Genomic DNA, 22,658 nt, shown 5'->3' with positions numbered 1-22,658 from the left:
GAAGAGTTGACCGCTGCTTGGAGACGATCTACAAATTGTGTAAAGCTCTCACTTTCACTTTGCTTTATTGAGGACCATGGCGATGGTCTGGCAACAACTCTACAGGCTGTGCGAATAGCTTCTCTGGCTGCATGAGTAGTTGCCATAACTTCATGGGCCCGCATGCCATGGGCCTGCGCCTGGGGGGTGATCATTGTTGGATCTGTACCCATTAACCGCTGCAGGCTGGAGCCGTGTAATGGATGATCTGCCCCAGTTACTTGGGCTAAACACTTTGTACAGTTGTCTTCCCATTCTTGTCTGAAAATGATCATCCCTGCTCCATCAAAGATTAGCCTACAAGTTTGCTTTATATCAAACGGGAGCATATCGTCCCTCCCGAAGATACCATCTATGAGGGTTGAGACCATGGCAGAATTAATCCCTTTATCCGCAATTGCTTTAACAATCGTTTGCACATCCTTAGATTTTATCGGCGAGTAGACCCTCTGTCCCGCCTCCGTCACCCGGACTGGGAATGCTAGCGCGGTTGATGGGGCCCACTCGGCACACGCGATCTTTATTTCCTTCCAGTCCGTGAGAGGGGTTTCTTCCTTTCGCGTTTTTTCTTTAATTCGAATGGGAATATTTTGGCTCTTAGTTCTTTGGCTCTTAGTTCTGTTTACCTTCTTTTTCTCCTTCCTTAAATTCGAATCAGTTGTGGGCCACCCATCCTCACCAGTGTCCGAGCCGGAGCTGGAGCTGGAACTCGACTGACTGGTCACTTCCGGGCTCCGGTACTTTTTCGTTGGGCTCCAGCCCCGCCTACTTTCCCCCCTCCTTAGCTCGCTCCGCCTCCTACTCACGGAGGCGTGTTTCTTCAAACGGTCGCTCCGATTGGTTCTCGGCCCCTCACTCGGTCCTCCCTCACCTGACCGGTCATTTCATCATAGAAGGCGATCAGGTTAAGCATCAGAAAGCATCAGGCAGACTCACTGACATAGGCCGGACTGTTATCCGTCTTGATGTGCTCGGGCGAGCCTATGACTGCAAAAGATGTGGTTAGATGCCTGCAGACATGTAGGGCCCTTTCACCGGTCTGCGCTGTGGCCCACACAAACTTAGAGTAGGTGTCTATGGACACGTGGACATACTTGAGGCGTCCAAATTCAGGTACATGTGTGATGTCCATTTGCCACATCTCTAATGCCTTCTGGCCCCCGGGGTTCACACCAATGCCCAGACCTGGCCCATGATGACTACACTGGGGACAGGCCTGCACAATTCCACAGGCATCGGATACAGTTATATCATACATCCAGGTCAGGCCTTTGGCATTAGCGTGGAACTGTTCATGAGCAATTCGGGCGATTTCAAAACGATTCAGTGGCCCATGTTCACGCACCAAGCTCACTAACTGGTCAGCCCGATTGTTACCCTCTCCCAAACCTAGTGTCCATTGATGACTCCGGACATGGATGACACAGAATGCCGTCAAACGCCACCTCACAGCTCTTTTGATTTGTAGAAACAGCTGGAACAATCGCTGGTTACGAGTTTCTTTCAAAAGAGCATCCTCAATTCGCTGTACTACTCCGACGACATACAGGGAGTCCGATACAATATTCAATGGGGTGTCCTTCCAGTGCATCAGCGCCCATGCGACAGCTGCCAATTCTAAAGTCTGCAACGAGTCACCTTCCACCGCTTGTAGGGTGTGGGCTTTCCATAGGTCTTTCTCCTTCCAGGTGATGGCTGCCCTTCTGGAAGATTTCCCTGCATCCATGAATACCGTGAGGCCATCGCACGGAGGTCTTTCTACACACTTTGGTCTTCCTACCCACGAATAGCTGGTGAGGAAGTGGCCAAGCTTTCCTGCAGGCCTTTCCGAAGTCACCTCCCCAGGGAACTCCAAGAGCGCTAGCTGCAGCGCAGTGGAGTGCCGCAAGGCCCATTCCAGATCTGCCGCCTGCAGGGGAAGGTGGATCACCGCTGGCTCACCCCCCGAGACTGCCAGCACCCGAGTTCTCCCACGGCGGATCATGTGAGCCACCGCTTCCAACCGAGGGGTCACACTCTTGCACAGTTGAACTGAGGAGAAAATCCATTCTAAAACTGCAAGGTAGTCTTCTCCCCCTTTTTTCTTTTGCCACTGCATGATGAGGGCAAACACCGAGATTGGGTTGGAGACGACCATGAGGTGCATCGGGAGTTCAGAGCATTCCTTCCATTGCGACATTCTCCTGTATGCACTGATATGATGTATTGAGTAGGCTATATGGATTCAGGTCTGTCCAGGTCTGTCCAGTCGCTTTGAGGAATACCTAACACCAGTGCATCAATTGATCCGCTGTCCCACAAAGCCAACAACTCTTAATTTGGGTATAATTAACAATACGCCTAAGAAGCATAACATATCCATTAGTGTTAAAAGTAGCATCAGCTTCTATAATAGCGTTAAAAGTAATATTACCTCCTAAAAGCCACAATATACAGCTAATAATAACAGTAACACTTCTTCCTCCCATGTTGTTCTTCTGCAGGCTCACACTTTCCACAGCTAGGGTACCAGCTGCCTGCCTGCTACGTTTGATGTATCCAAGTTTGCTTCCAGCCAAGGTCTCACCCGTTTCGCTGGCACCAATCTGGTTCCAGTATCTGTAATGACACAAGCATACCCTTTCCCCCAGGTTATCAAGTCCAAAGGTCCCATCCAGTTTCCCGTGTTCCAGTCTCTCAGCATCACCTTACACGGGCCCGTTTTTACTTCTGTCAGGGCTCCCTTTAGCCCAGCCCTGTGTTTGACCATCAGAGGGACTAGGCTATCCTGGGGCAATCTCAAAAATTTTAAAACATATTCTGCTCTTGCCAATCTCTCTGCAGGCATAATTCCCAATTCTCCTCCTTTTTTTTTTTTTTTTTTTATAGCTGGCATTTCAGCGTTTGGTTCATACGTTCCACTATGTCATGGTCCTCAGGATGTAATTGTTCTTAGAATTTCTTACGTTCTTAGAATTTGACTCTCCTGTTTGAGAGAAAGGAGGTATATTATTAAATAACTAAGGCTGCTGCTTGGTGGCCTTGTGTACTTAAACTGGTTCTAATTTGCATTGGGTGCAGGCAGGGTTTTGAAGTGGTAGGTCCCATGCCCTAGTTGGAGGTTTTAGCCTGTAGGGCAGAGATAGGTGGTAGCTGCATGTAGGTGGAGGGTTCAAGACTGCATTTTCTGTCAGGACTATATTGAGTTTTGCTGGGAAAACACTGCGTGGTGAGTGGGCTGTACGTGTGATGGACAGATTGGTGAATTTGCAGCAGTTTTACACTGTCCGTTATTCCTGCAGAGCACAATACACCTCTTTTCGGCTGAGTTGGAGTATATGAAATGGCAACTGATGCTTGGCCTGCTAGCAAATTTTGGTCTTATGTTTTAAAACTTTCGTTCATGTTATGTTACACAGAGAGACTTTTCTCTTTGCTCAAAGAACATGAGGAAAAAGCTTGGAAAAAGCTTGCAACTGCACAATTTCTGTTATTTCTGCATTAAAGAGGCAGGATGTTCTGGTTAATGGCAAAAGTAGTTTTATGTTGGCAGCATCTTGAGTGTGCTTGTCTAACTTTCATCATAAGTAGCTTGGGAAAGTCTGAAGTACTAACAAGGTTCATGAACTTCATGGTGAGGCTGTTGCATATTGAAATCTCACTACATCATATTTAAACTTATTTAACTTAAGCTGTTCTGGGTTCCAGGCTTGCATTTTAAATGTGCAGAATATTCTATAGTATTTTTTAATCCATTTAGGCCAAAACAAAGTGGCTCTAGCTAGGGGAGGCTTAAATTAAATTATTACTTTTCCTCTCAAGTGACTTAACTAGCGAAGTTAATGTTTATACCTGACTGTATCTAATGCTGCGACTACTGTTAAAGATTTGCTTCTTTCTTAGTAGTATATCTTGTGCTAATTAAGTTGAAGCAGTTAAACTCGTTAGTAGTTACTAGGTGCCTTCCACATGATTATTTTAGGCTCTCAGAAGTGGTAGATATTTTCTGTGCAAAACTTCAGATATGAAAATGGTGGGTTAAAGAAGTTATTCTGATTGCCTGTATTCCATAAAATTTAGGATTTATTTCGTTATTTTATTATTTTGTTGTGGGATTTTTATTGCTCTTGCTGATAGTGAGAAGTCTGGATAATGTGTGTGTGTTTTTTGTTTGTTTGGTTTTTTTTGTTTCTTTGTTTTGTTTTTTTTTTTTTTCCTCCCCTGAATTGGTGTAGGAATTGTGCAGTCTGTCTATATATATTTGGCTGTAATTTATCATTCAAATACCTTTTGTGCTTCTGTAGTATACCAAGGAGGGGAGGATAGACTAAAATGATTGAAACACCTCTAAGAAAAGGGTAGCAAACTAAAAACAGAAGTCTAACAAAACTGATGAGAAGCAGAGGTAATGTAAACACATTTACCTCCCCCCTCGCCCTTTGCTTTTCTGTTTAGATTATCTTAAATAACTTTATCTGAGTCAGTCGTAGAAACTGCACCCTAAATGTCCCATCTGCCTTTAGACTTGACAGAACTGGAGCTATCCCCTTATTTTTGAAGGGTTTAGAAATGAGGACTGTCTTAACCACTAGTTGGAGATGGCATTCTTTTGATAGTCCTTTTTTGGAAAGCTTCCTTTTTAAATAGGTTACCTGCTTGTTGACACAGTTCAATGTAAGCTTAGATTAGGTGCATCTTTGATACTCTTGTTTGCCAAGACAGTCTCTGACCAAAAGAAGAGCTTTCACTGATCAGATTTGACCTGTACCTGTAGTAGGCGAGTTATTTATTTTAATGCCCCTGTGTGTGAAACTTGCAATTCTAGAGGTTGGTGCAGTTCATAAGTTCCAGCTTCCCTGGAAACTGGTATGGCTGGAATGCCAATTCGATGATTGAAATCCTGGTGTATTAATTTACTGTAACATTACTGCATTTCTTTTTTTCCCTAATTAAGGGAAATAAGGGCTAATTAATTAAGGCCCTAAGGGCTAATTACCTTATAATGCAATGTGCAGTCAGGACCTTAAGGAAAGAGGGGGGCCGTTTGTTACCAGTTAAGTACCTTATATCCTTAAGCAACTCATGTGCTTTTAACAAGTGCAGTGTCCTTAATAAACTAAGTGGCGCATTATGTGAGGAGGACTGCATAGCTATAGCTGCCCGAGGTTCACTGCAATGAATCTATATGGAACAACACAGCGGGAGATGCAGTGCTTTTCAGAGAGTGTCAAAGAACTGTCTTCCAATTTAATTCCCCACTGATTGATACATACTGAAGCAGAGGGTGTAATTGGGCACAATGTCACATTAAGCAACTGCACGATTTGAGAAATCCATTTCTCTTGATGCTCATCTCTGCTGGAAAGACTATTGAGCATCTACATGAAGGGCTCTTTAATGGGGGCTGTTGGCATCATTAGAAAATGTGGTGTCTCTAATCCATTAATGTGATATGTGCATAGACCTGCTCTGCAGGGACTCTTCTCCCTGTCTTTCCCCTTGTGTATTCTAGAAATGTTTTTAAATAACCACCGTTTTACTGGTTCTGGGTCCTCTGTCCCTCAGTCATTTCACAGTCTGTAAGCATTAAATTAATTTAGTTACTTTAAACAACCCAAACAGCTTTTCAGGGCAGAGATCCAGACTTTGACATGTGGATGTTGTGTGCAGTGGGGCTGCGCTGCCATCCAGAGGGACCTGGACAGACTGGACAACTGGGCGGTGAAAAACCTCATGAAATTCAACAAGGCCAAGTGCAAGGTCCTGCACCTGGGGAGGAATAACCCCAGACACCAGGACAGGCTGGGGACCGACCTTCTGGAGAGCAGCTCTGCAGAGAAAGACCTGGGTGTCATGGTGGACAACAAGTTGACCATGAGGCAGCAGTGTGCCCTCGTGGCCAAGAAGGCCAATGGGATCCTGGGGTGCATTAAGAAGAGCGTCTCCAGCAGGTCGAGGGAGGTGATCCTGCCCCTCTACTCAGCCCTGGTGAGGCCACATCTGGAGTATTGTGTCCAGTTCTGGGCTCCACAGGACAAGAGGGATGTGGAGCTGCTGGAGAGAGTCCAGCGCAGGGCCACAAGGATGATCAGGGGCCTGGAACATCTGCCCTATGAGGAGAGGCGGAGGGAGCTGGGCCTGTTCAGCCTGGAGAAGAGAAGGCTGAGAGGGTATCTGATCAGTGTCTATAAGTACCTCAAGGGAGGCAGTGAGGAGGATGGTGCTGGCCTCTCTTCAGTGGTGGCCACCGACAGAACTAGAGGAAACGGATGGAAACTGAAGCACCAAAAGTTCCACAGGAACTTAAGGAAAAATTTTTAACAGTGAGGGTGACAGAGCCCTGGAACAGGCTGCCCAGAGAGGTTGTGGAGTCTCCTTCTCTGGAGATCTTCAAAACCCAGTTGGACGCGGTCCTGTGCCATGTGCTCTAGGTGATGTGAGCAGGGGGTTGGATTACATGATCTCCAGAGGTTTCGTCCAGCTTCACCTGCTCTGCGCTTTGTGATTCTGCCCTTGCTGGCCCACACGAGCCAGTGCGTGATCTCATTTCTCTGCTGCCTTTGGAGCTGCAAGGCCTTGCCCCCGTATAAGGAGCCACCACCTGCTAGTGCCAAAAACCGTTCTCTGACTTAGTGTCGTGTTTCTGGAAATAACACCGCGTTGAGAGAGGTGATCAGGTGTGCTGAGAACCTCATGAACGTTGAGCAAAATGACACAAGGATTTATGGCTAAGGAATGGTGGAGTTGCCCCATGTGACTCATTCACAGTAGCCTCCTGTCAGCTTGTGGTGTTTGGGGAGGTTTGCACCAGAGTAATCTTCCTATTACAGATTTGATTTTATCAGTGTGTTGAATCTCCATTAGTCATTAGGGTTGACTCGCTTTTTTCTTTTTTTTCCTTTTTTTTTTTAATGTTGAAAGGAATGTATGCCCAGCTGCAGGGGCTCCCCAAAAATACTTGAAATTGGCACTTCTTGCCCCTTACCATTCCCAAATGTGTCAGCTGCTGGTAGGAAGAATCGGAGCTAGAAAACTGTGTAATCCTCACCTTTTGACACCCTTTCTTTAAAATGAGCTTTGCAGTTGGATCTTCAATGGAAACACTGTGGATGAAGACTAAGACCTCACTTGGGGAATGATGGATGTGAATGTCAGGTCTGTTCCAAATTAGGTGAGCCCTGTGTGCTGCTGGTGTGGATGTACCAGACAGCTTCATGATTTTGAAGACCATCTTCTGGGTCTTTCAGCCCACTAGTTGGAGGGCTCCTGAAAAAAAAGGCAATTCTGTTTTGTGGTCATGTGTAATGTCTAAGTAGAACTTACAAATTCATTTTTTTAAAGAATTAAGCTGTGGCATTTTGAGAAAGAGATCTTATGATGTGCAGCAAAAGAAGCCATTGTGTTGCTGACCATATTGCAAACGTCCTGGAGCAGAGTATTAGCTGATCAGTCAGCTAAAACACTGTAGCCAGTTCTACAAAGCTGTCCCCTCAAGACAGGCCTGCTTGGTGTTTAAAAGCTGCGTAGATGCTCATTCCCACCCTTAACATCTTAGACTTGTATTATTTGCTTTGATTTCTCAGATTAAATAAGTAATTGGTAAAATTATATGGGCAATGGATGCTAACTCTTGTTGGTTTTGTTTTCACTTGTGTGTACTGAGAAGCTTCTGTGCTTTGGCCAAGTTCTTCTCGCATGGTACCGATCCATGTGTTGTTCAGTGTATCTAGACAAGTGCAGTGCTGGCTGACTGTACACACCAGATACCATGGTATATCTTTTAGATCAAGACATATTAAACTCAAGCGGATCAGTGTGGTATTTCCAGTAGGAAGAGCTTTTCTTAATTCCAGGGAAGGCAGAAAGTGCTTAATTGGAGCTTGGAAGGAATGGGCTCAGTAAGCTCAGAAATCTACAAATCCATCTGTGCTTTCCATACCCACCCAGTGATTCTTGGCTTCTGTCATTTAGATTCAGACCCTGCACCAAGTTAACTGTTTTCTCTGTTGTTTCTTGGAGCTATAAAATGAATTTGCTTATGTAATTTAGAAACAGGATAAGTAGAAAAAGTATCTGAAGTGAACTGACCCCCAATCTAGAGTTAGGGCTGTAGAACTGTGGAGAATTATGCTGTGCTGCACACTTTTTTATTTTTATTAAAGCTGTTTTAAAATGTTTTTCAGGTTCTAAATGGCTTCTAAGAAACTGGGATACGATTCTTATGGTAAGTGAAACTTGGTGTCCATTTTCTATTCAAAAGGATGAACCTTAGTATTATATTGCTTTTGACTAATGTCCTAGGGCCGGAGAGTAACAGACACAACTCTCTTCATTCTTCACGAACCACTTGGAGGCTGACCTGCCTTGAATTCCTATTTTTCATGGTTGCTTGCAGTGCTGATGCTGTGGCCATGCTCTCAGACTGCTCTGCCTGTGGCTGGTTTCCCCACTTATGGCAAAACAGTATCTCCCCCTTCCCCCTCCAAAATCAAAGCTGAACTGCGACTGTGATACCCATCTGATGTTTATTGAGGCGGACACGAGATTTGCAGTTGCTTTCTATGGAAGTCAAGTGAGAAACTGAATTAAAGGAAAGCTTTTATTATATCACTGTGATCAAGCTTTTATTATATCACTTTTATTATATCACAGTGATTTTTTTTTCTGCAAGTTTGGACTGTATCTCAGTAGCTGGACTGGATCTGTTTCAATAGTTTGCAGTTAGGTGGGTAAAGAAAAGAATTTTCCAGAGGTTTAATTCTTCCAGCACTTGGGGTGTGTAACTTTCTGCAGAGAGCTGTTGCCATAAGAATTACTTGTGTCTCTACAATTCTTTTAGAAAATGGGGTATAAATCTGGGAGGACTAATATTTCTATGGAATACTGATTTGTTGCACATATGTATATGTAATGAAGCCTCTTCAAATCACTTATTTAAGCTGTATTGGTAGGTTCCTGTGAAATTCCTAATGTGATTGTTAATGCCACAGGGATTTCTGCTTTTAGAAACTTGGACTTGAACTGTTTGGATTATCTTTCAGATAAGAGAGTCCCAAGGCATTCCCTTTGCCCTGGGCTTTGCTATTCAGGGATTTTTTATTACTTCTTGCAAGTGTAAAGCACAGAGTAAGGAATGTTTAATTTAAGTGTGTGACCAAGAATTAATAAAAATGGTCCATGAAAACTTGATTTTTTAGATGGCCTCCCTTGTTCTGGACCAGTAGTCCTGTGGCAGGAACAAGTCCTTAGGTGGCTGCTGGCTGTTAAGCAGTTGTTCTCTCGTGTGTGTGAATGGTCTCTGTGAATGCTCTAAACTGCTCATCTTGGAGCCTGATTGCACTTCTCTCTGCTTCCTAAAGCAGGCTACCACAGGCACTGCTCAGAGCTACAAATCAACCTGTCTTAAATGTTTCTTAGAACAGTACAGTGTGTTGGAACATGCCCTGGGCAGCAAAATAACAAGATCAAAAGAAATGATGCTGTAACCTCACCGGTTAACTGGAGCTACACTGTTGTGTACCCTCTGTTTCTAATAATGTTAGCAGAGCTATCGCTGGCAGTACTGTTTGTTAGCAGCAGTGAAGCAAATTCCTTGGCTTGTTATGTCTCTCAAAATGACCAGGACATTTTTTCAAGCTCCTTCAGGATCTGTAAGAATCAATCCTGCTAACTGAAATTCAGTTTAATGTAAAGTATGTGGCCCAATAGCTGCCTTCTAGCTTAGTGGATATGACAGGCTGTGGGAGTGGGTTGACATAGCTAATATATTCCTCACACTTACTGTTGAGCTATTTATCGGGTTGCTGTTGAGGTGGAGACGGGAGCTGTAGCTGGAAAGGAAGGAAACCTCTTCCTGTCTTGGAGAGGTCTTAGCTGTCTTAGCTTCAAGTGCTGTCCTGTCACTTTAATAGGAAGTTCAGGACTCAGTTCTAATAATCGGAGGCATCTAGAAATGCAGCTTTCATCTGGTGTGCAAAGCGTGTATCAAGTGCAGTGCAATATTGCTGTTGTATTGTCACTACTGCTGTACAGTTTGAAAGCTTTTGATCCCAATTTCTGGAATTAAAAGTTTCAAACTGTTACCTGGTGATAATTGGTAACTGTCTTCATCTGAACTATTTTCATCATGCTGTCTAAATGGAGAATGTTTCTACTAGGTGGCTGGTGATTACTGCATTATGCTAAAGTGGAGAGAAATTTAATTTCCCCTAGTTATTCCTTGGGCCAGGAATATCATACACTGCATGGAATCATATATCAGTTTGGCAGGTACCGTTTTGCCAGGGCTATTCTCAGACCTTCCCAAATATGCTTTTAAGTCCATAAAAAAGATGAAGTAGATAATAGTCATATTAAATAACAGAGGATTTTTTGAGCTATAATTGCTTTGTTTGAGCACGTGACCATTAAAACATTGGTTTGCATGATACTTTATATGTGGGCTTGTTTAAACAGCACATTCTCTAAAGCAATAAAGCAAAACTTGTGCCCTTCCCCATTAGATTTATGCAGGCAGAAACGTTATCCTTCTATAAAAAATAAAAACAAATAGATTTATTACTTTCTTGGATTAGATTTAAACTAGTGTTCTTCTGGTTAGGCTGGAACAAAAGGGATATTTAGAAAAGCTTTCTACCGATGTGCTTGCTGCTTTTATAGCAGAGTTTTATTCAATACAAAGTTATAGTAGCAGTCACTATCAAAAAAAATATCTTCCTGGGAAGCATCTGCAGTCTCTATTCCTTAGCTCATGTTAAACTGAGGTTAAACTGTCAGCCATCAATTCAGCCCATCTAGTCCAGAAGTGGTGTGCGTCTCCCTTAAGACAAACAGAAAAGCTGGGTAGGGTGAGGTGCTTTCCTCCTCATTTCAGTAGGTCTAGCAAGACATGTTCTTGTGTACTGAGCCCTTCCAGCTCTTCTGATTCTGTTTCACTCACGTTCTTCGATAGTCCTGGTTACATCCAGACTAGGACCAAGCAGGGTGTAGGAGCAGCAGCCGGGCTAGACACCTCCAAGCAGTGGAGATCAGCTCATCTCCAGGCTCTGATGTGCCAGTGCAAAGGCTGACACATTTGCTCTTTCTGCATAAGCAAATACCTTGAAATTACTTAACTATTCTTAAGTTGCCAGCTCGAATGCGATTTGTATGGATGTTGTGTTGCAATAGTGGTGCTGGATGCCAATGAGCTCAACTGATGATAACGTGTGAGCATTTAACTCCAAACTAATAAGATGTTCCTGTTTTTGAAAGCTGCTCTTCCTCTTAGAGTTTGTGGCTACATTATTGTAGATGAGTCAACAGCAAAAGAACACAAAGAGTATTTAAACTGTTGCCCAAGTATGAAAATGGGTCAGTTAAAAATGGCAATCATAGTTCACTGAGCAAGAGGTTAGTCACTGAGCTACACCTAAGACATCGCCACTGATGTCTTGCTGGATCTGGAACAACCAAAGCAAAGTAGCAAACAGATGCCTGAGGAACACTCCAAGCTTCTACACACCCAGTCAAAAAATCTCACCTGTAACTGTGAAAGCTTCAACCAGTGACCCAAGAGACACCTTTCAATTTAAATTTGAAGTCAAGGGGTATTTGTATGGTGGGCTTTCTAGTGCTTTTTCATAGAGTCTTAAAGGAGAAGAAACCTATAGCCTGGCTTATTGGAGGTAACTGAATTCTTGTGATTCTTATGAGCTTGCAGGATGCCTGAAGAAATATTTTGTCTTAAACTTTAAATTCTCCATAGATGTCATGCATACAAAGGACAGATAGAGGACCATGAAATAAGTCTGTGGCCCCTTATCAGAGGGGTCACAAACAAGATAGCTGGTTGTTAGATTGTTTTTTGTGTGCTTTTTTGTATGTTGTTTTTGTTTGTTTTTTTCCTCCAGAAATCTGAATTACTAAGTTAAATAGTCCTAAGCTGTTTCACCGTGTTTTGATTACAGTGGGGCTTCTTTTGGCCCACTTTGCCCCCTTGCAAGCAGTTTTGGCCAAACATTATTTTCCACGTGTGGGAAGAAGATGGATTTTAGTTTCTTTGCTGCTCTAGAGATACGTTGGTTTTAGGCCTATTTAGAATGTTATTGATCTTGGTTTAGGCACATGAAATCTATATTTTCAGAAGAGCTTTAATTTCCATTGTGCAGGCAATGTCTTGTCACAAGGGAAGCTAATGGTGGGGATACTAGCTTAAAGATCTGTCCCAAAAATGTAATTATGGCCTAAATTTATATTAAAAAGGGAAAGAAACTACTGCAACAGCAAAATCCAATTGTATTCAATGTTTTTCCGATCAAGTAACTTGCTCTTTACTTAGACACCTGGTACAGCTAGGTTTGCACAGATTAAATAGCTCACAGAAATGTGAGTCTCAGTTGAATGCATTAGGCAAATTTGTGATGTAACTTCTGCTTTTGATCTCAGGTCCTTTCAGTTATCTTGATGATGTCCCATTTAAGATAGGAGACAAATTCAAAACCCCAGCTAAAGTTGGATTACCCATTGGTTTCTGCCTTCCTGATTCTCCTCAGCTTATCAGAGATACTCAGGTAAGTATTTTGTTGCTGTGTGTGTGTGTGTGTTCGTTGGTTTTTTTTTTTTTTCTTTTTTTTTTTGGAGGGGGGGAGGGGGGTGTTGTTTTTCTTTCTGCTTTCTTCCCCCATTCTGTTGCCAACATGATGCTGTAAGTCACAAGAGGTTTAGTGTTCAGACGTTAGTCTCAGCTGTGCTATAGTACCAGGTGTTATGCTAAAGAAGTTACAGAATCTGCTAGAATGTGTAGAAAAATAAAGCACAAACTTTATGCTGTTTTTTCATAACTGTCACTTTAATATGTTTATGTGCTTCAAAAAGCACTATGTTTTTGTGCAGTATTGACAGGTCTAGATGTTACCCCTGACATTGCTAAATGTGAGTAGTGTTTTTGAAGAGAAACTGTACAAACTTGAGTACCCATGCAATGGCACATTCGCACAATCCCGTTTGAGTAACAGGTATTACATCTTTATGACAATATTTTATAGAATCCCCTTTCAAAGGGATGAAGATGAGTTTCTAGTTCTTGAGCTCTGTGCAATGGGACTTTTTGTCCAGCCATATAGCAAACCTGATAAAGCGTATTAGGTTGCTTCCAAGAATATGGATCTGTTGCCCTAAGCTTCTGGTAGCATAAAATCAATTGCTTGGGCATGATTATTGAAATATAATATCCAACCTGTGTTTTTCATTTGGATCTGTGATGCTCCTTGGTCAGCCTGAACTGACAGTATTTTTTCATACCAGCTATGACTGTTTGTAACCTCTTCTGCTTGTTCTGCCCTGCAGCTTGTCCACTGAAGAGCTGAGTTCCTGAAATTCCCTAGATTGTTGCGTTTTTTCACTATAACCATTAATTCATTGCCTGATCTTCATATTTCCATGTAGTTAGGCTGTTAAGGGGGAGCTTCTATGTCTTTTGGCTACTTCCAGCAATTGTGCTGTCTCTCCCTTTCCTTGCCAAGCTAACAGGGCTCAAATACAGCATGCCTAGGGAGACCACAGTGTCTTGCATGATGTCGTGACTATGTAGGCTGTACCTCCCTCTGTATAACTGACTCTTTACAGCGGTAGAAACAGAAACAAAAAACAGTGCAGGGAAGCAAAACTGACCCAAGCTCCGTGCTCTGTTTATATACACACACTCCTCTGGTAGCTGTTTTAGGTATCCAGGAATGTGTAATGAGTAGTGTCCCCTGCCATGTTTCCAAATTGTCTTGCTGAGGATGTACGTGTTGTTTCCCAGTCTCGGAGCCAGCAGAAGGAAGCTGTGTTATATACACTGGGACAACGGATAACCTGGGGATAACCTGCTACAGCCTGAGACTTGTCAGGACATGCGATGAGTCCCCCAAAATCCTGTCATCCTAGCAAATTTGCTGGCTAGTTTTTCTTTAGAGCTGAGAATTTCAATTCCCTATCAGTCCCATGGCAAGAACACTACTGCTTTGATTACATTACATTATCTTGGCAAGGAAGTTGCACTTGAACTTCTTGTGAGTCACAGGTAGGTTACGCCCTGAACTTAGCTTGCAGGCTGTGTTCTCCAAACAAGCTGTGGTTTCTGAAGGGCACTAAGACTGTATGTTCTTCATAAGTTATTAAAGTTTTAAATAGATATAGTTTATTCAGAATTTTGTCCTCTCTCAAACGGGCCACTGTCAACTGACCAGCAAACTGATAGCAGGCAGCTTATAAAAGTGCCTTTCTGTGCTAATCTGACCCTTAAGAAGCTGATGTTAAAATGAGGAAAGCTTATGGGATGCCATCCTGCTAATAATAGTGGCAAAATCAGCTATGGCAGGTGTAGTCATCATATTAATGATTACTATTTGTGCAAGAATGCTGATACCTCTTCAACCAGTGGGTGTAAAACGCTCATGGGAAGTCCCTTACAGATCTTGGAGGGGAATTGAATAGTTCCTTGGGTTTTTGGAAGCAAATTTCTTTCTAGTGTAGTCCTGAATGACTTGGGGAATCTGTGGACGGGAGTAGTTTGGTGGTGCCAGGGATCTTGGTAAGACTGTCCCTCTAGTAATACACTTGATTTCCACTTACTGCATCTGTTGTCTGTGGGAGTGAATGTTATGAAGCTCTTTTTGTGACAATCACTAGCTCTAGAGCAAAACTAGATATAGGTAGGAGGCAAAACATGGCACGCTGCTCTGAGCCACAGCTAGGCTTGCTTACTGGAGACAAAATGAAGTGGTTCAGTGACTGCTGGTTCTGCCAGTCTGTAAGTTAAAAGACATGCTGTGGGGGAAAAAATGCCTCCCCAGTTTAATAACTGGTAATTCATATAGCTGTTGTTTCTTATGTATGTTGCTTTTTAAAAGAGTAGCTGTGATCCTTACAATTTATTTTCTTTCTTTTTTCATCTTGTCAGTATGACTTCTCACTGGAGAAGAAAACATTTGATTGGGCTGAAAATATCAGAAAAATTCAAGCTGTTGAGAGAGAAGTTGAACAAAAGGTAAAAGAAGCGAGAGCTAAGTCGAAGGCTGCTTCAGAAGACAGCAATAAAAGGGGGTTATCAGAAGGACCATGTCCTAAGGCCATGCTGCCTCCTATTAACCCCATCCTCGCTGGGCTGCTGCACAATAATATTCTTACTCCCACACCAGCTGACAGCAGTGCTGTGAAGCAAAAGATTCTTAGTCCACCTTGTCCAAAAGCAGATTTCAACCCGGCCGATTTTGAATGTGAAGACGACCCATTTGACAAACTGGAATTAAAAACTATTGATGAAAAGGAGGAATTAAAAAACATTCTCGAAATTCATGTTGGTACTACGGGGCCGAGTGTTGCTCAGCTGTTAGACAGTAGTTTGCCCAAAGGACAGCCTGTATCTGTGCTAGAAGATCAAGAAGTTCTGGCATCCATAGAAAGGGCTGCATTGGACTTCAAGCCCCTTCACAAACCCAATGGCTTTATCACTTTACCCCAGTTGGGAAACTGTGAAAAGATGTCCTTGTCTTCCAAAGTGTCCCTGTCCCCTATCACTTCAGTGAGCAATATCAAATCACTATCCTTTCCTAAACTTGACTCTGATGAGAGAGATCAAAAATCATCAAAGCTCACGAGCACTTTCCACAGCACTACCTGTCTCTGTAGTAGTGCTTTTCTGAGCTCTTTGCAGACCTGTGCTCAGAATAAAGCTAGTGAACTGAATGGACACCATATGGTTGGTCTTTCTGCTCCAAGTGGCATGGAGACATCAGCGTTATCCTCTTCATCCAGGCTGCCTTCTCTGGCTGTGTCCACGGTTTGTACAGAAGAATCATCATCATCTCAAAGCACAGTGACATTGGTAAAACATTTATTTTATTATATTTGCATTGACTGGAGGGATGTGTGGAGACAAATTTGCTTCTAAAATGTCTTGTGGCTTCATTTTTAGTTTCATGAATGAGTGCTATGTAGACAGAACAGAAAATGCAGCAGTGTCTCTCCATTTAATTGTAAACTGATCAGTCCAGTAAGTCTTTGTGCTGAGAATTGTGATTCCCTGAACTATTCCTTTGCAGTATTTCTTTCAGCTCCTCAAAACTCAGGTATTTTTTTTAGTTCCCTCACCTGCCACTTTTGGCAAGCTGATAGCTGTGTATGGCGCTGCACCTGAGTGCTAAGAGTGGTAAGACCCCTCTGCACAATTTTTCATTTTGACTTGGTCAGCTGAGATAAAACATTCTAAACTTGTTCTAGGTTTTGAGTTTAAGTGCAGGAAATCAATGTGCAAAATAGCTCCTTGGGTGTGTTTCTGAGTTCACTTATTCAATTGCTGGAAATGATGAGAATTGCAGCCTTTGCAAGGACTAGAAGCAATAACAGATAAAAAGCTGTTGTGCTTGTTCTCTGCTGTTTTCAGATAAGAAAATAGTGCTAGCAGTTGATCTGAAGCAAAAGAATTATTCTTTTTCTTGCCCTAGATCATAGAATCATAGAATGCTTAAGGTTGGAAGGGACCTCTAGAGGTCATCTAGTCCAACCCCCCTGCACACGCAGGGTCACCTAGAGCACGTGGCACAGGACTGCATCCAAGCGGGTTTTGGAGATCTCCAGAGAAGGAGACTCCACAACCTCTCTGGGCAGCCTGTTCCAGGGCTCTGTCACCCTCACTGTTAAAAAAAAAATTTCCTTAAGTTCCTGTGGAACTTTTGGTGCTTCAGTTTCTGGCCATTACCTCTAGTTCTGTCGGTGGCCACCACTGAAGAGAGGCCAGCACCATCCTCCTCACTGCCTCCCTTGAGGTACTTATAGACACTGATTAGATCCCCTCTCAGCCTTCTCTTCTCCAGGCTGAACAGGCCCAGCTCCCTCAGCCTCTCCTCATAGGGCAGATGTTCCAGGCCCCTGATCATCCTTGTGGCCCTGCGCTGGACTCTCTCCAGCAGCTCCACATCCCTCTTGTCCTGTGGAGCCCAGAACTGGACACAATACTCCAGATGTGGCCTCACCAGGGCTGAGTAGAGGGGCAGGATCACCTCCCTCGATCTGCTGGAGACGCTCTTCTTAATGCACCCCAGGATCCCATTGGCCTTCTTGGCCACGAGGGCACACTGCTGCCTCATGGTCAACTTGTTGTCCACCATGACACCCAGGTCCCTCTCTGCAGAGCTGCTCTCCAGAAGGTCCTTCTTTATTTGAAGCTCACTGCTCTGCTGCTCACGAAAGTGGTGAAGAAATGAGAAGTTGGGAATGACACACAGGTTAAACAATTTGAGGAATTTTTCTTTATTTGTGGGTGTGTGGTGTATTTGATCTGTGGATCTCGGGTCAGCTGATGGGGCCACTGGTTCGTGTACGAGTCCTCAGCAAAGCCCAGGCTGAGTGCCAACGTCCCCTGCTCGGAGGATGTCATGGGACAGGTTTGGGACCAAGGGAGTGGTGCTGCACCGAGTGCCCTGCTGACAACCAGACTCCTTCGGCCGGCTGCTAAAGCTGAAGCAGGTTGTGAGAGGAGTCTGCTTGTCCCTTGTCCTCTGACACTGAATCACAGCCAGAAGAGCCAAAAGCTGCTTCTGACCCTGCAAACTGATAAGCAGCTGACTTCAGGGCTCTAGACACTTGCCCCAAGCTGCTTGCTCTGTTGAAAGCCTAGACAAGGTGTGCACAACTGCAGGGAGCTCCTCGTCACCCACGAGGAGGGTTTGAGTAACCAGCCCTTTGGGCTGCAAGCAACTCCTCTAACTTTGTCTTTTAGAAGACACATTCTTATCCTGCAGATGGAAATGGGCAGAAATGCAGGACAAGAACTCTTCCCTCCTTCCCGATGAGGGAAACTTGCCAAACTCTTAATAGAGCAACAACTGATTATACACAGGCGTTTACTCTTTTTGTGGTCTCTTTCCCCCTTCCTCCCCCCTCCTCGCCCCCAGACAGAAAAGCCCTTCTGCTGGAAAGCTTGTCTGCTTCTTTCAATCCATAGCGACTTTATATATGGAGAGAGAGAGAAAGGAATTAAACTGAGGCCCTTGTGCCAAAATGATTTTTTGTAGACTTTCCTGCTTCTACTTAAAATGCAGGGAGACTTGAAGTGGTTGGTCTGAACCGTGCAGGTTTGGTTATGGCAAAGCACTTTGATTCAGCATTTGGTTTAGCTTTTCATGTTGCAAACTCAGTGAGAATCTCGGCTGTTCTTCGTGGGGAAGTTGAAGTAGCTGACAAGCTTGGTTCTGGGGGAAGTGAGATTTTCTGGGAGATGCTTCATTAGACGTGCTAGCACAGTTAGGAGCAGGCAGATGTGGGCACAAAGCCCCACAGGACTTAGCAGCAAATGCTAGTAAGGAACTCAACAGTGTTGTGTAAATACTAAAGCTAAGAATTGTTCTGGCACAGGTTAGGCTGCCGACGTTCAGGGAGAAACTGGGCTTAGAAAGGAGCTTAGAGCTGAAAGAAGGTCCCTTCCAACCCAGTGAAAGATTTACTGAGGGAAATTATAAAGCTTTGCCATCAAAGATGGGCCTTGCCTCCTGGGGATGTACTGGGCATGGGGTGAAATGCTGAGAGGATGTTGGTTTAGAAATCCTATGTTGGTCTTAGCCAGCATGCCGCCTTGCTTGCCTATGGCCTATGCAGTACACAACCTTGAGAGCAGAAAAGGTGAAATGGGACTATAGGTTTCCCCTATCCATTCTCATTATCAAAGCCAAAAGAAGCCTCCAGCTAATGACTTCAAAACTGATTGCTGTCAGTTAGGCAGCAAGCCACAAAGCTGGGAGCTGAGCAGGAGCTGGTGTGTTAGAGCTGAAGGAATCCATAGCTTTCACAGGGACAGCATAAACACATTTACAGTTATTGTGGAGAGGGAAAAGCATTCTCATTGGAGTATAATCCATTTGCAGAGTACTAAGAGAAGAGGTAATGACAGATACTCCTCAGGATTGGTGTCCTGTAGCTGCTGCATCCCCAAGATGGGGCAAGGTCAACCACAGCACAAGTCTCCCTCGTGCAGCAGGCTCACCTGTAGCTCTTCCTCCCTAGAGCCCTTCTCCCAGCTGTAACAAACTCTGTGGGTGCATTGTGCTCATCATATTCCTCATGTCTTGCCCAACAGGTACACTCAGACTACAAGGAAATAGAAATCCCTGTGGTAAGTTCTCAAATGCCTGTGTGCTTGTACTGTGTTGCGTTTCTAAAATGTCCTGAAGTGCTTTCCAAAGCAATGCTCCATTTGGGTTCAAGAAGTCACAGGCGACAGGTAAGCTGGCTTTGGGGAAGGAAGCATCCCCATGCTTCCCTCTGAGCTACAGGATTTTCCTGTATGAAACCTATCAAACCCAAAGCTGTAACAGCTCCTGCTGTTGCAAACATTGGGCATGGTATCCAAGGATTCAGCCCCAGTGGTAGAAAGAGGTTATTCTGAGAGGAATCTGGTTTGTTTGAGGTGATTTTGAGAGTGGAAAGAGAGTGGTGGGAGTCAACCTATACACATTGCTTGGGGGTAACTTCCCAGTAGAGAGTCTTCAGTTAACTATTTACTAAAATGACTCATGCTGCAGATGATGTGGAGTAACCTAGTTCTGTGCTAGCTGGAAGCACATAGGAATACTGGGATGTAGGTGACCATCACCTAATCCTGTTTGTTTTTTACTGTTTCTTTGCCCTCTAGGTAACGCACCAAAATTTTGCAGTGTCTAAAGTGCCCAATAACACCAGCTGCACAAAGCAGCCCGGTGGCCCCGCTCCTGAGCTGCTGCAGGCCCTCTCTGCCAGCGAGAGGCAATGCATTGAGACAGTTGTCAACATGGGCTACTCGCCTGAGAACGTCCTGAAAGCCATGAAGAAGAAGGGACAGAACATAGACCAGGTGAGAACAGGACAGATGCTGATTCTGATGGGCAGGGGGGAGCTCTCGGGCTCTAACGCTGGGCTGCAGCTCTTGGCTGCTGTGGTGTTCAGCTCTGGAGTCGTGTCCCTGAGAGCTCCTTCCCCTCTCAAGAAGCCTCTGTTGAGGTGCTGCTTACGGCAGCCACTCTTCAGGTGCTGTATCAGAGGATGGGACAGGCCCTCAGCTCCACATGAGGCTGGGAGAGATACTTGATCTTCTCGAGAGCCACAGAGGATGGTGCTGAGGATATTTAGCAGGTGCCACCCCTTGTTCTGTGCTGTTTGACAAAAACAGCTCCTCTCTTCTGAGCTCAAGCAGTTCCTGTGCTGCGCTCTCCTTCTCTAGGGAGGTTGGTCCCTGCAGGCCTCATTGAGTCGTGCAAGGGTCTTGTAAGGCCCTGGTGACTGGGCTGTGACTGTGGTGCTTCCTGCCCCAAATGTTGCCTCAAATGCTTGGTAAAACCAGGTCAGAGTTGCAGTGCTGCAGTGTGAAACATGGCTCTGGATCTTGGCTCAGCTTCAAACAAAAACCAGCTCAAAATGGAGAGAACTTTTCTGGACTTTCCACACTGACCTAATATTTGCTGTGCTTTGCTAACAGCATTCCCTTGCTGGACTGTGTAGATAGCTGGGGAAAGGAGTGATGTCCTTGACATTCTCGTTCCAGGCAAAATTTGCCTATCTGTGGAGCTGCTCTGCTTGTCTACCAGTTGTGAATCTGCTTAAACATTGCACTGAAGTGAACTGTAGCGCTAAATGGAAGGTACCTGCCTTTGGTGGGCTCAGGAATTTTAATTCCTGATGTGTTTCCAGGTTGTGTTCTCCTATATATTTAGCATTACCTTTCTCTTGCCCACCTAACCCTTACCTATACCTCTCAAAGCTGAGAATGGATAAGGAATGTCAACTCTTTCTGTGAGAGCTGGGATTTTCAGGTAACTCAATAGTCTACTGAGTTGATCTTAAAAGTCTGCTGAATTCCCAACTGCATCAGCCTTTGGAGATATCCGAGAGGAAACTGTTCAAAAGCCGCTTTGCCTTGATTGCGGCACCGACGGTGTCATTTCATAAACAGCAGTGTCCAAGCACTGTTTATCTTAAACTTCTGCCTTCTGGTCAGTGATCAGGAGCAGAAAGCTAAAGTTAGACTTTTTGAAGATTGTTTTGACTTGAGTGGAAAGAGAAGTTCAGAGCTGGTAGGAGAGCATAAAAAGCCCCAAAGGCCTGTTCATTTTCTCTGAACAAGCTGTCACGTAAAAAACTTCTCAGCTCTACTAGAAAAAACTTTTAGTCCCTAGTGAAGTCTGGAGTAGACTCATGCTTAGCTCTTCTGCATGCACAGAGATGGTATGAACTGATGATGAGATGACAATGTCACTCTGCAAACTTAGGTTCTTTTTCTTGTTCTCCACAGGTTTTGGATTACCTGTTTGCACATGGACAGCTTTGTGAGAAGGGTTTTGATCCGCTGCTTGTTGAAGCAGCTTTGGAAATGCATCAGTCTTCAGGAGAGAAGGTGAGGACACTATGTGCTCAACAACAGTGAAACTGCACCATAAAGTGAAATTCCAGCAGCAGTTCCTCTAAAATAGCTGAGGTAGTTTCGGCTTCACAGCAATGCTGCCTTTTCACACAACATCCTTGTGCTGAAAAGGGAATATGTGTTAAAATACTAGACACATTCTGCATAACTTTTTTTCCATTATTCTCACTGGATTGCATTTGTATGGGGACAGGGCCCCATAAAGAGCCTGTCTATCCTGGCTGTCGTATTTTGATCCCCTATTCTGCTTAGACACTTAATTTCAGAAGCAGTAAATTGCTTTCAAAACCCTGTCTGCCTCACCTGCCCCAACCATGATTTCCCAGGACAGATGCACTGAAATGCTGCACAGTAAATCAGGAAAGAAGTATGGAAGAAGTTAGAAAAATGACTTTTGGGGGACTGGTTCACTGTGTGGCTGTTTGGCAGCACCAGAGGTGCAGAGGCAGGAACAGGTGGCAGAAACAGGACAGAGGACAGTAAGGCTGCTTTTTCTGGTGTGCATCAGCTCGTTGTGTGCTGAGCTAGAGTATTAAATCTTTAGAGGTGCAACCCAACTCCCCCAGACACCCCCATACCTATCCACTGTTCTTGAACTTACTTGGGCCTTGGTCCTTTTCTCTCTTGCAAATAACTGTGTCTCTCTTCCAGACCACACAACTTCTCAAGCTAATGAGTCAGTTTAAAGAAATGGGCTTTGAACTAAATGACATTAAGGAGGTCTTATTATTGCATGACAATGACCAACATGATGCTTTGGAAGATCTTGTGGCCCGCGCAGGAGCCAGCTGAAAATGTGTCCCTGGGTTCTCAGCGTGCAGAGGAGCAGGAGCAGCCCGGCCACCTCCAGTGTGACTTGCTCTCGCCAGGAAGGAGTCCAGCTTATCACATCCACAGGAGAGGACTTAGCAAGCCTGCCTGTGTGTATTACTACAGCATTTTTCAACTGAGAGCCAACTTTCTTAAATCTTCAAGTGCCCTTTCCCAAGTTTCCTTTTTCCAGCTTGGCCATGGAGAGTTTAGACTGCCCCACCTCTACTGGAATTGTATATAGGCAGACAGGAGTGTTTTTGTTTGTTTTGGTTTTTTGTTTGTTTGTTTTTGTTTTGTTTTGTTTTTTCCCCCCTACTGTTGAACAGAAGAATATTAAGTTGGTTTTGAAACTAGGATGCTTTGGTTTTTTAAAGCTGCTTTCATGGTGTCTGCTTGTACTGAATTATTACTTGACTGT

General features: G+C 44.2%; 1 protein-coding gene across 1 annotated transcript in view; it reads left to right on the top strand.

Moving 5' to 3' along the window:
- LOC104575444 (ubiquitin-associated protein 1) overlaps positions 1-22,388 on the top strand; it is a 37,616-nt gene extending 15,228 nt beyond the window's left edge. Inside the window, exons 2-8 of the mRNA XM_088536682.1 lie at positions 8,202-8,242; positions 12,445-12,569; positions 14,942-15,865; positions 19,112-19,147; positions 19,667-19,864; positions 21,299-21,400; positions 22,079-22,388. Coding sequence (XP_088392808.1) covers positions 8,209-8,242; positions 12,445-12,569; positions 14,942-15,865; positions 19,112-19,147; positions 19,667-19,864; positions 21,299-21,400; positions 22,079-22,219 — 1,560 coding nt within the window. The 5' untranslated portion in view covers positions 8,202-8,208 and the 3' untranslated portion in view covers positions 22,220-22,388. The remainder of the gene's footprint in view (positions 1-8,201; positions 8,243-12,444; positions 12,570-14,941; positions 15,866-19,111; positions 19,148-19,666; positions 19,865-21,298; positions 21,401-22,078) is intronic.
- Positions 22,389-22,658: the final 270 nt, after the last annotated feature.

This window comes from Tinamus guttatus, unplaced genomic scaffold (assembly GCF_059628265.1).
Source record: "Tinamus guttatus ecotype Peru unplaced genomic scaffold, ASM5962826v1 Tinamus_guttatus_pri_ptg000696l, whole genome shotgun sequence".
Lineage (NCBI taxonomy): Eukaryota > Metazoa > Chordata > Aves > Tinamiformes > Tinamidae > Tinamus > Tinamus guttatus.
The sequence above is the reverse complement of the archived record's forward strand: the minus strand, read 5'-3'. Positions and strand labels throughout refer to the sequence as shown.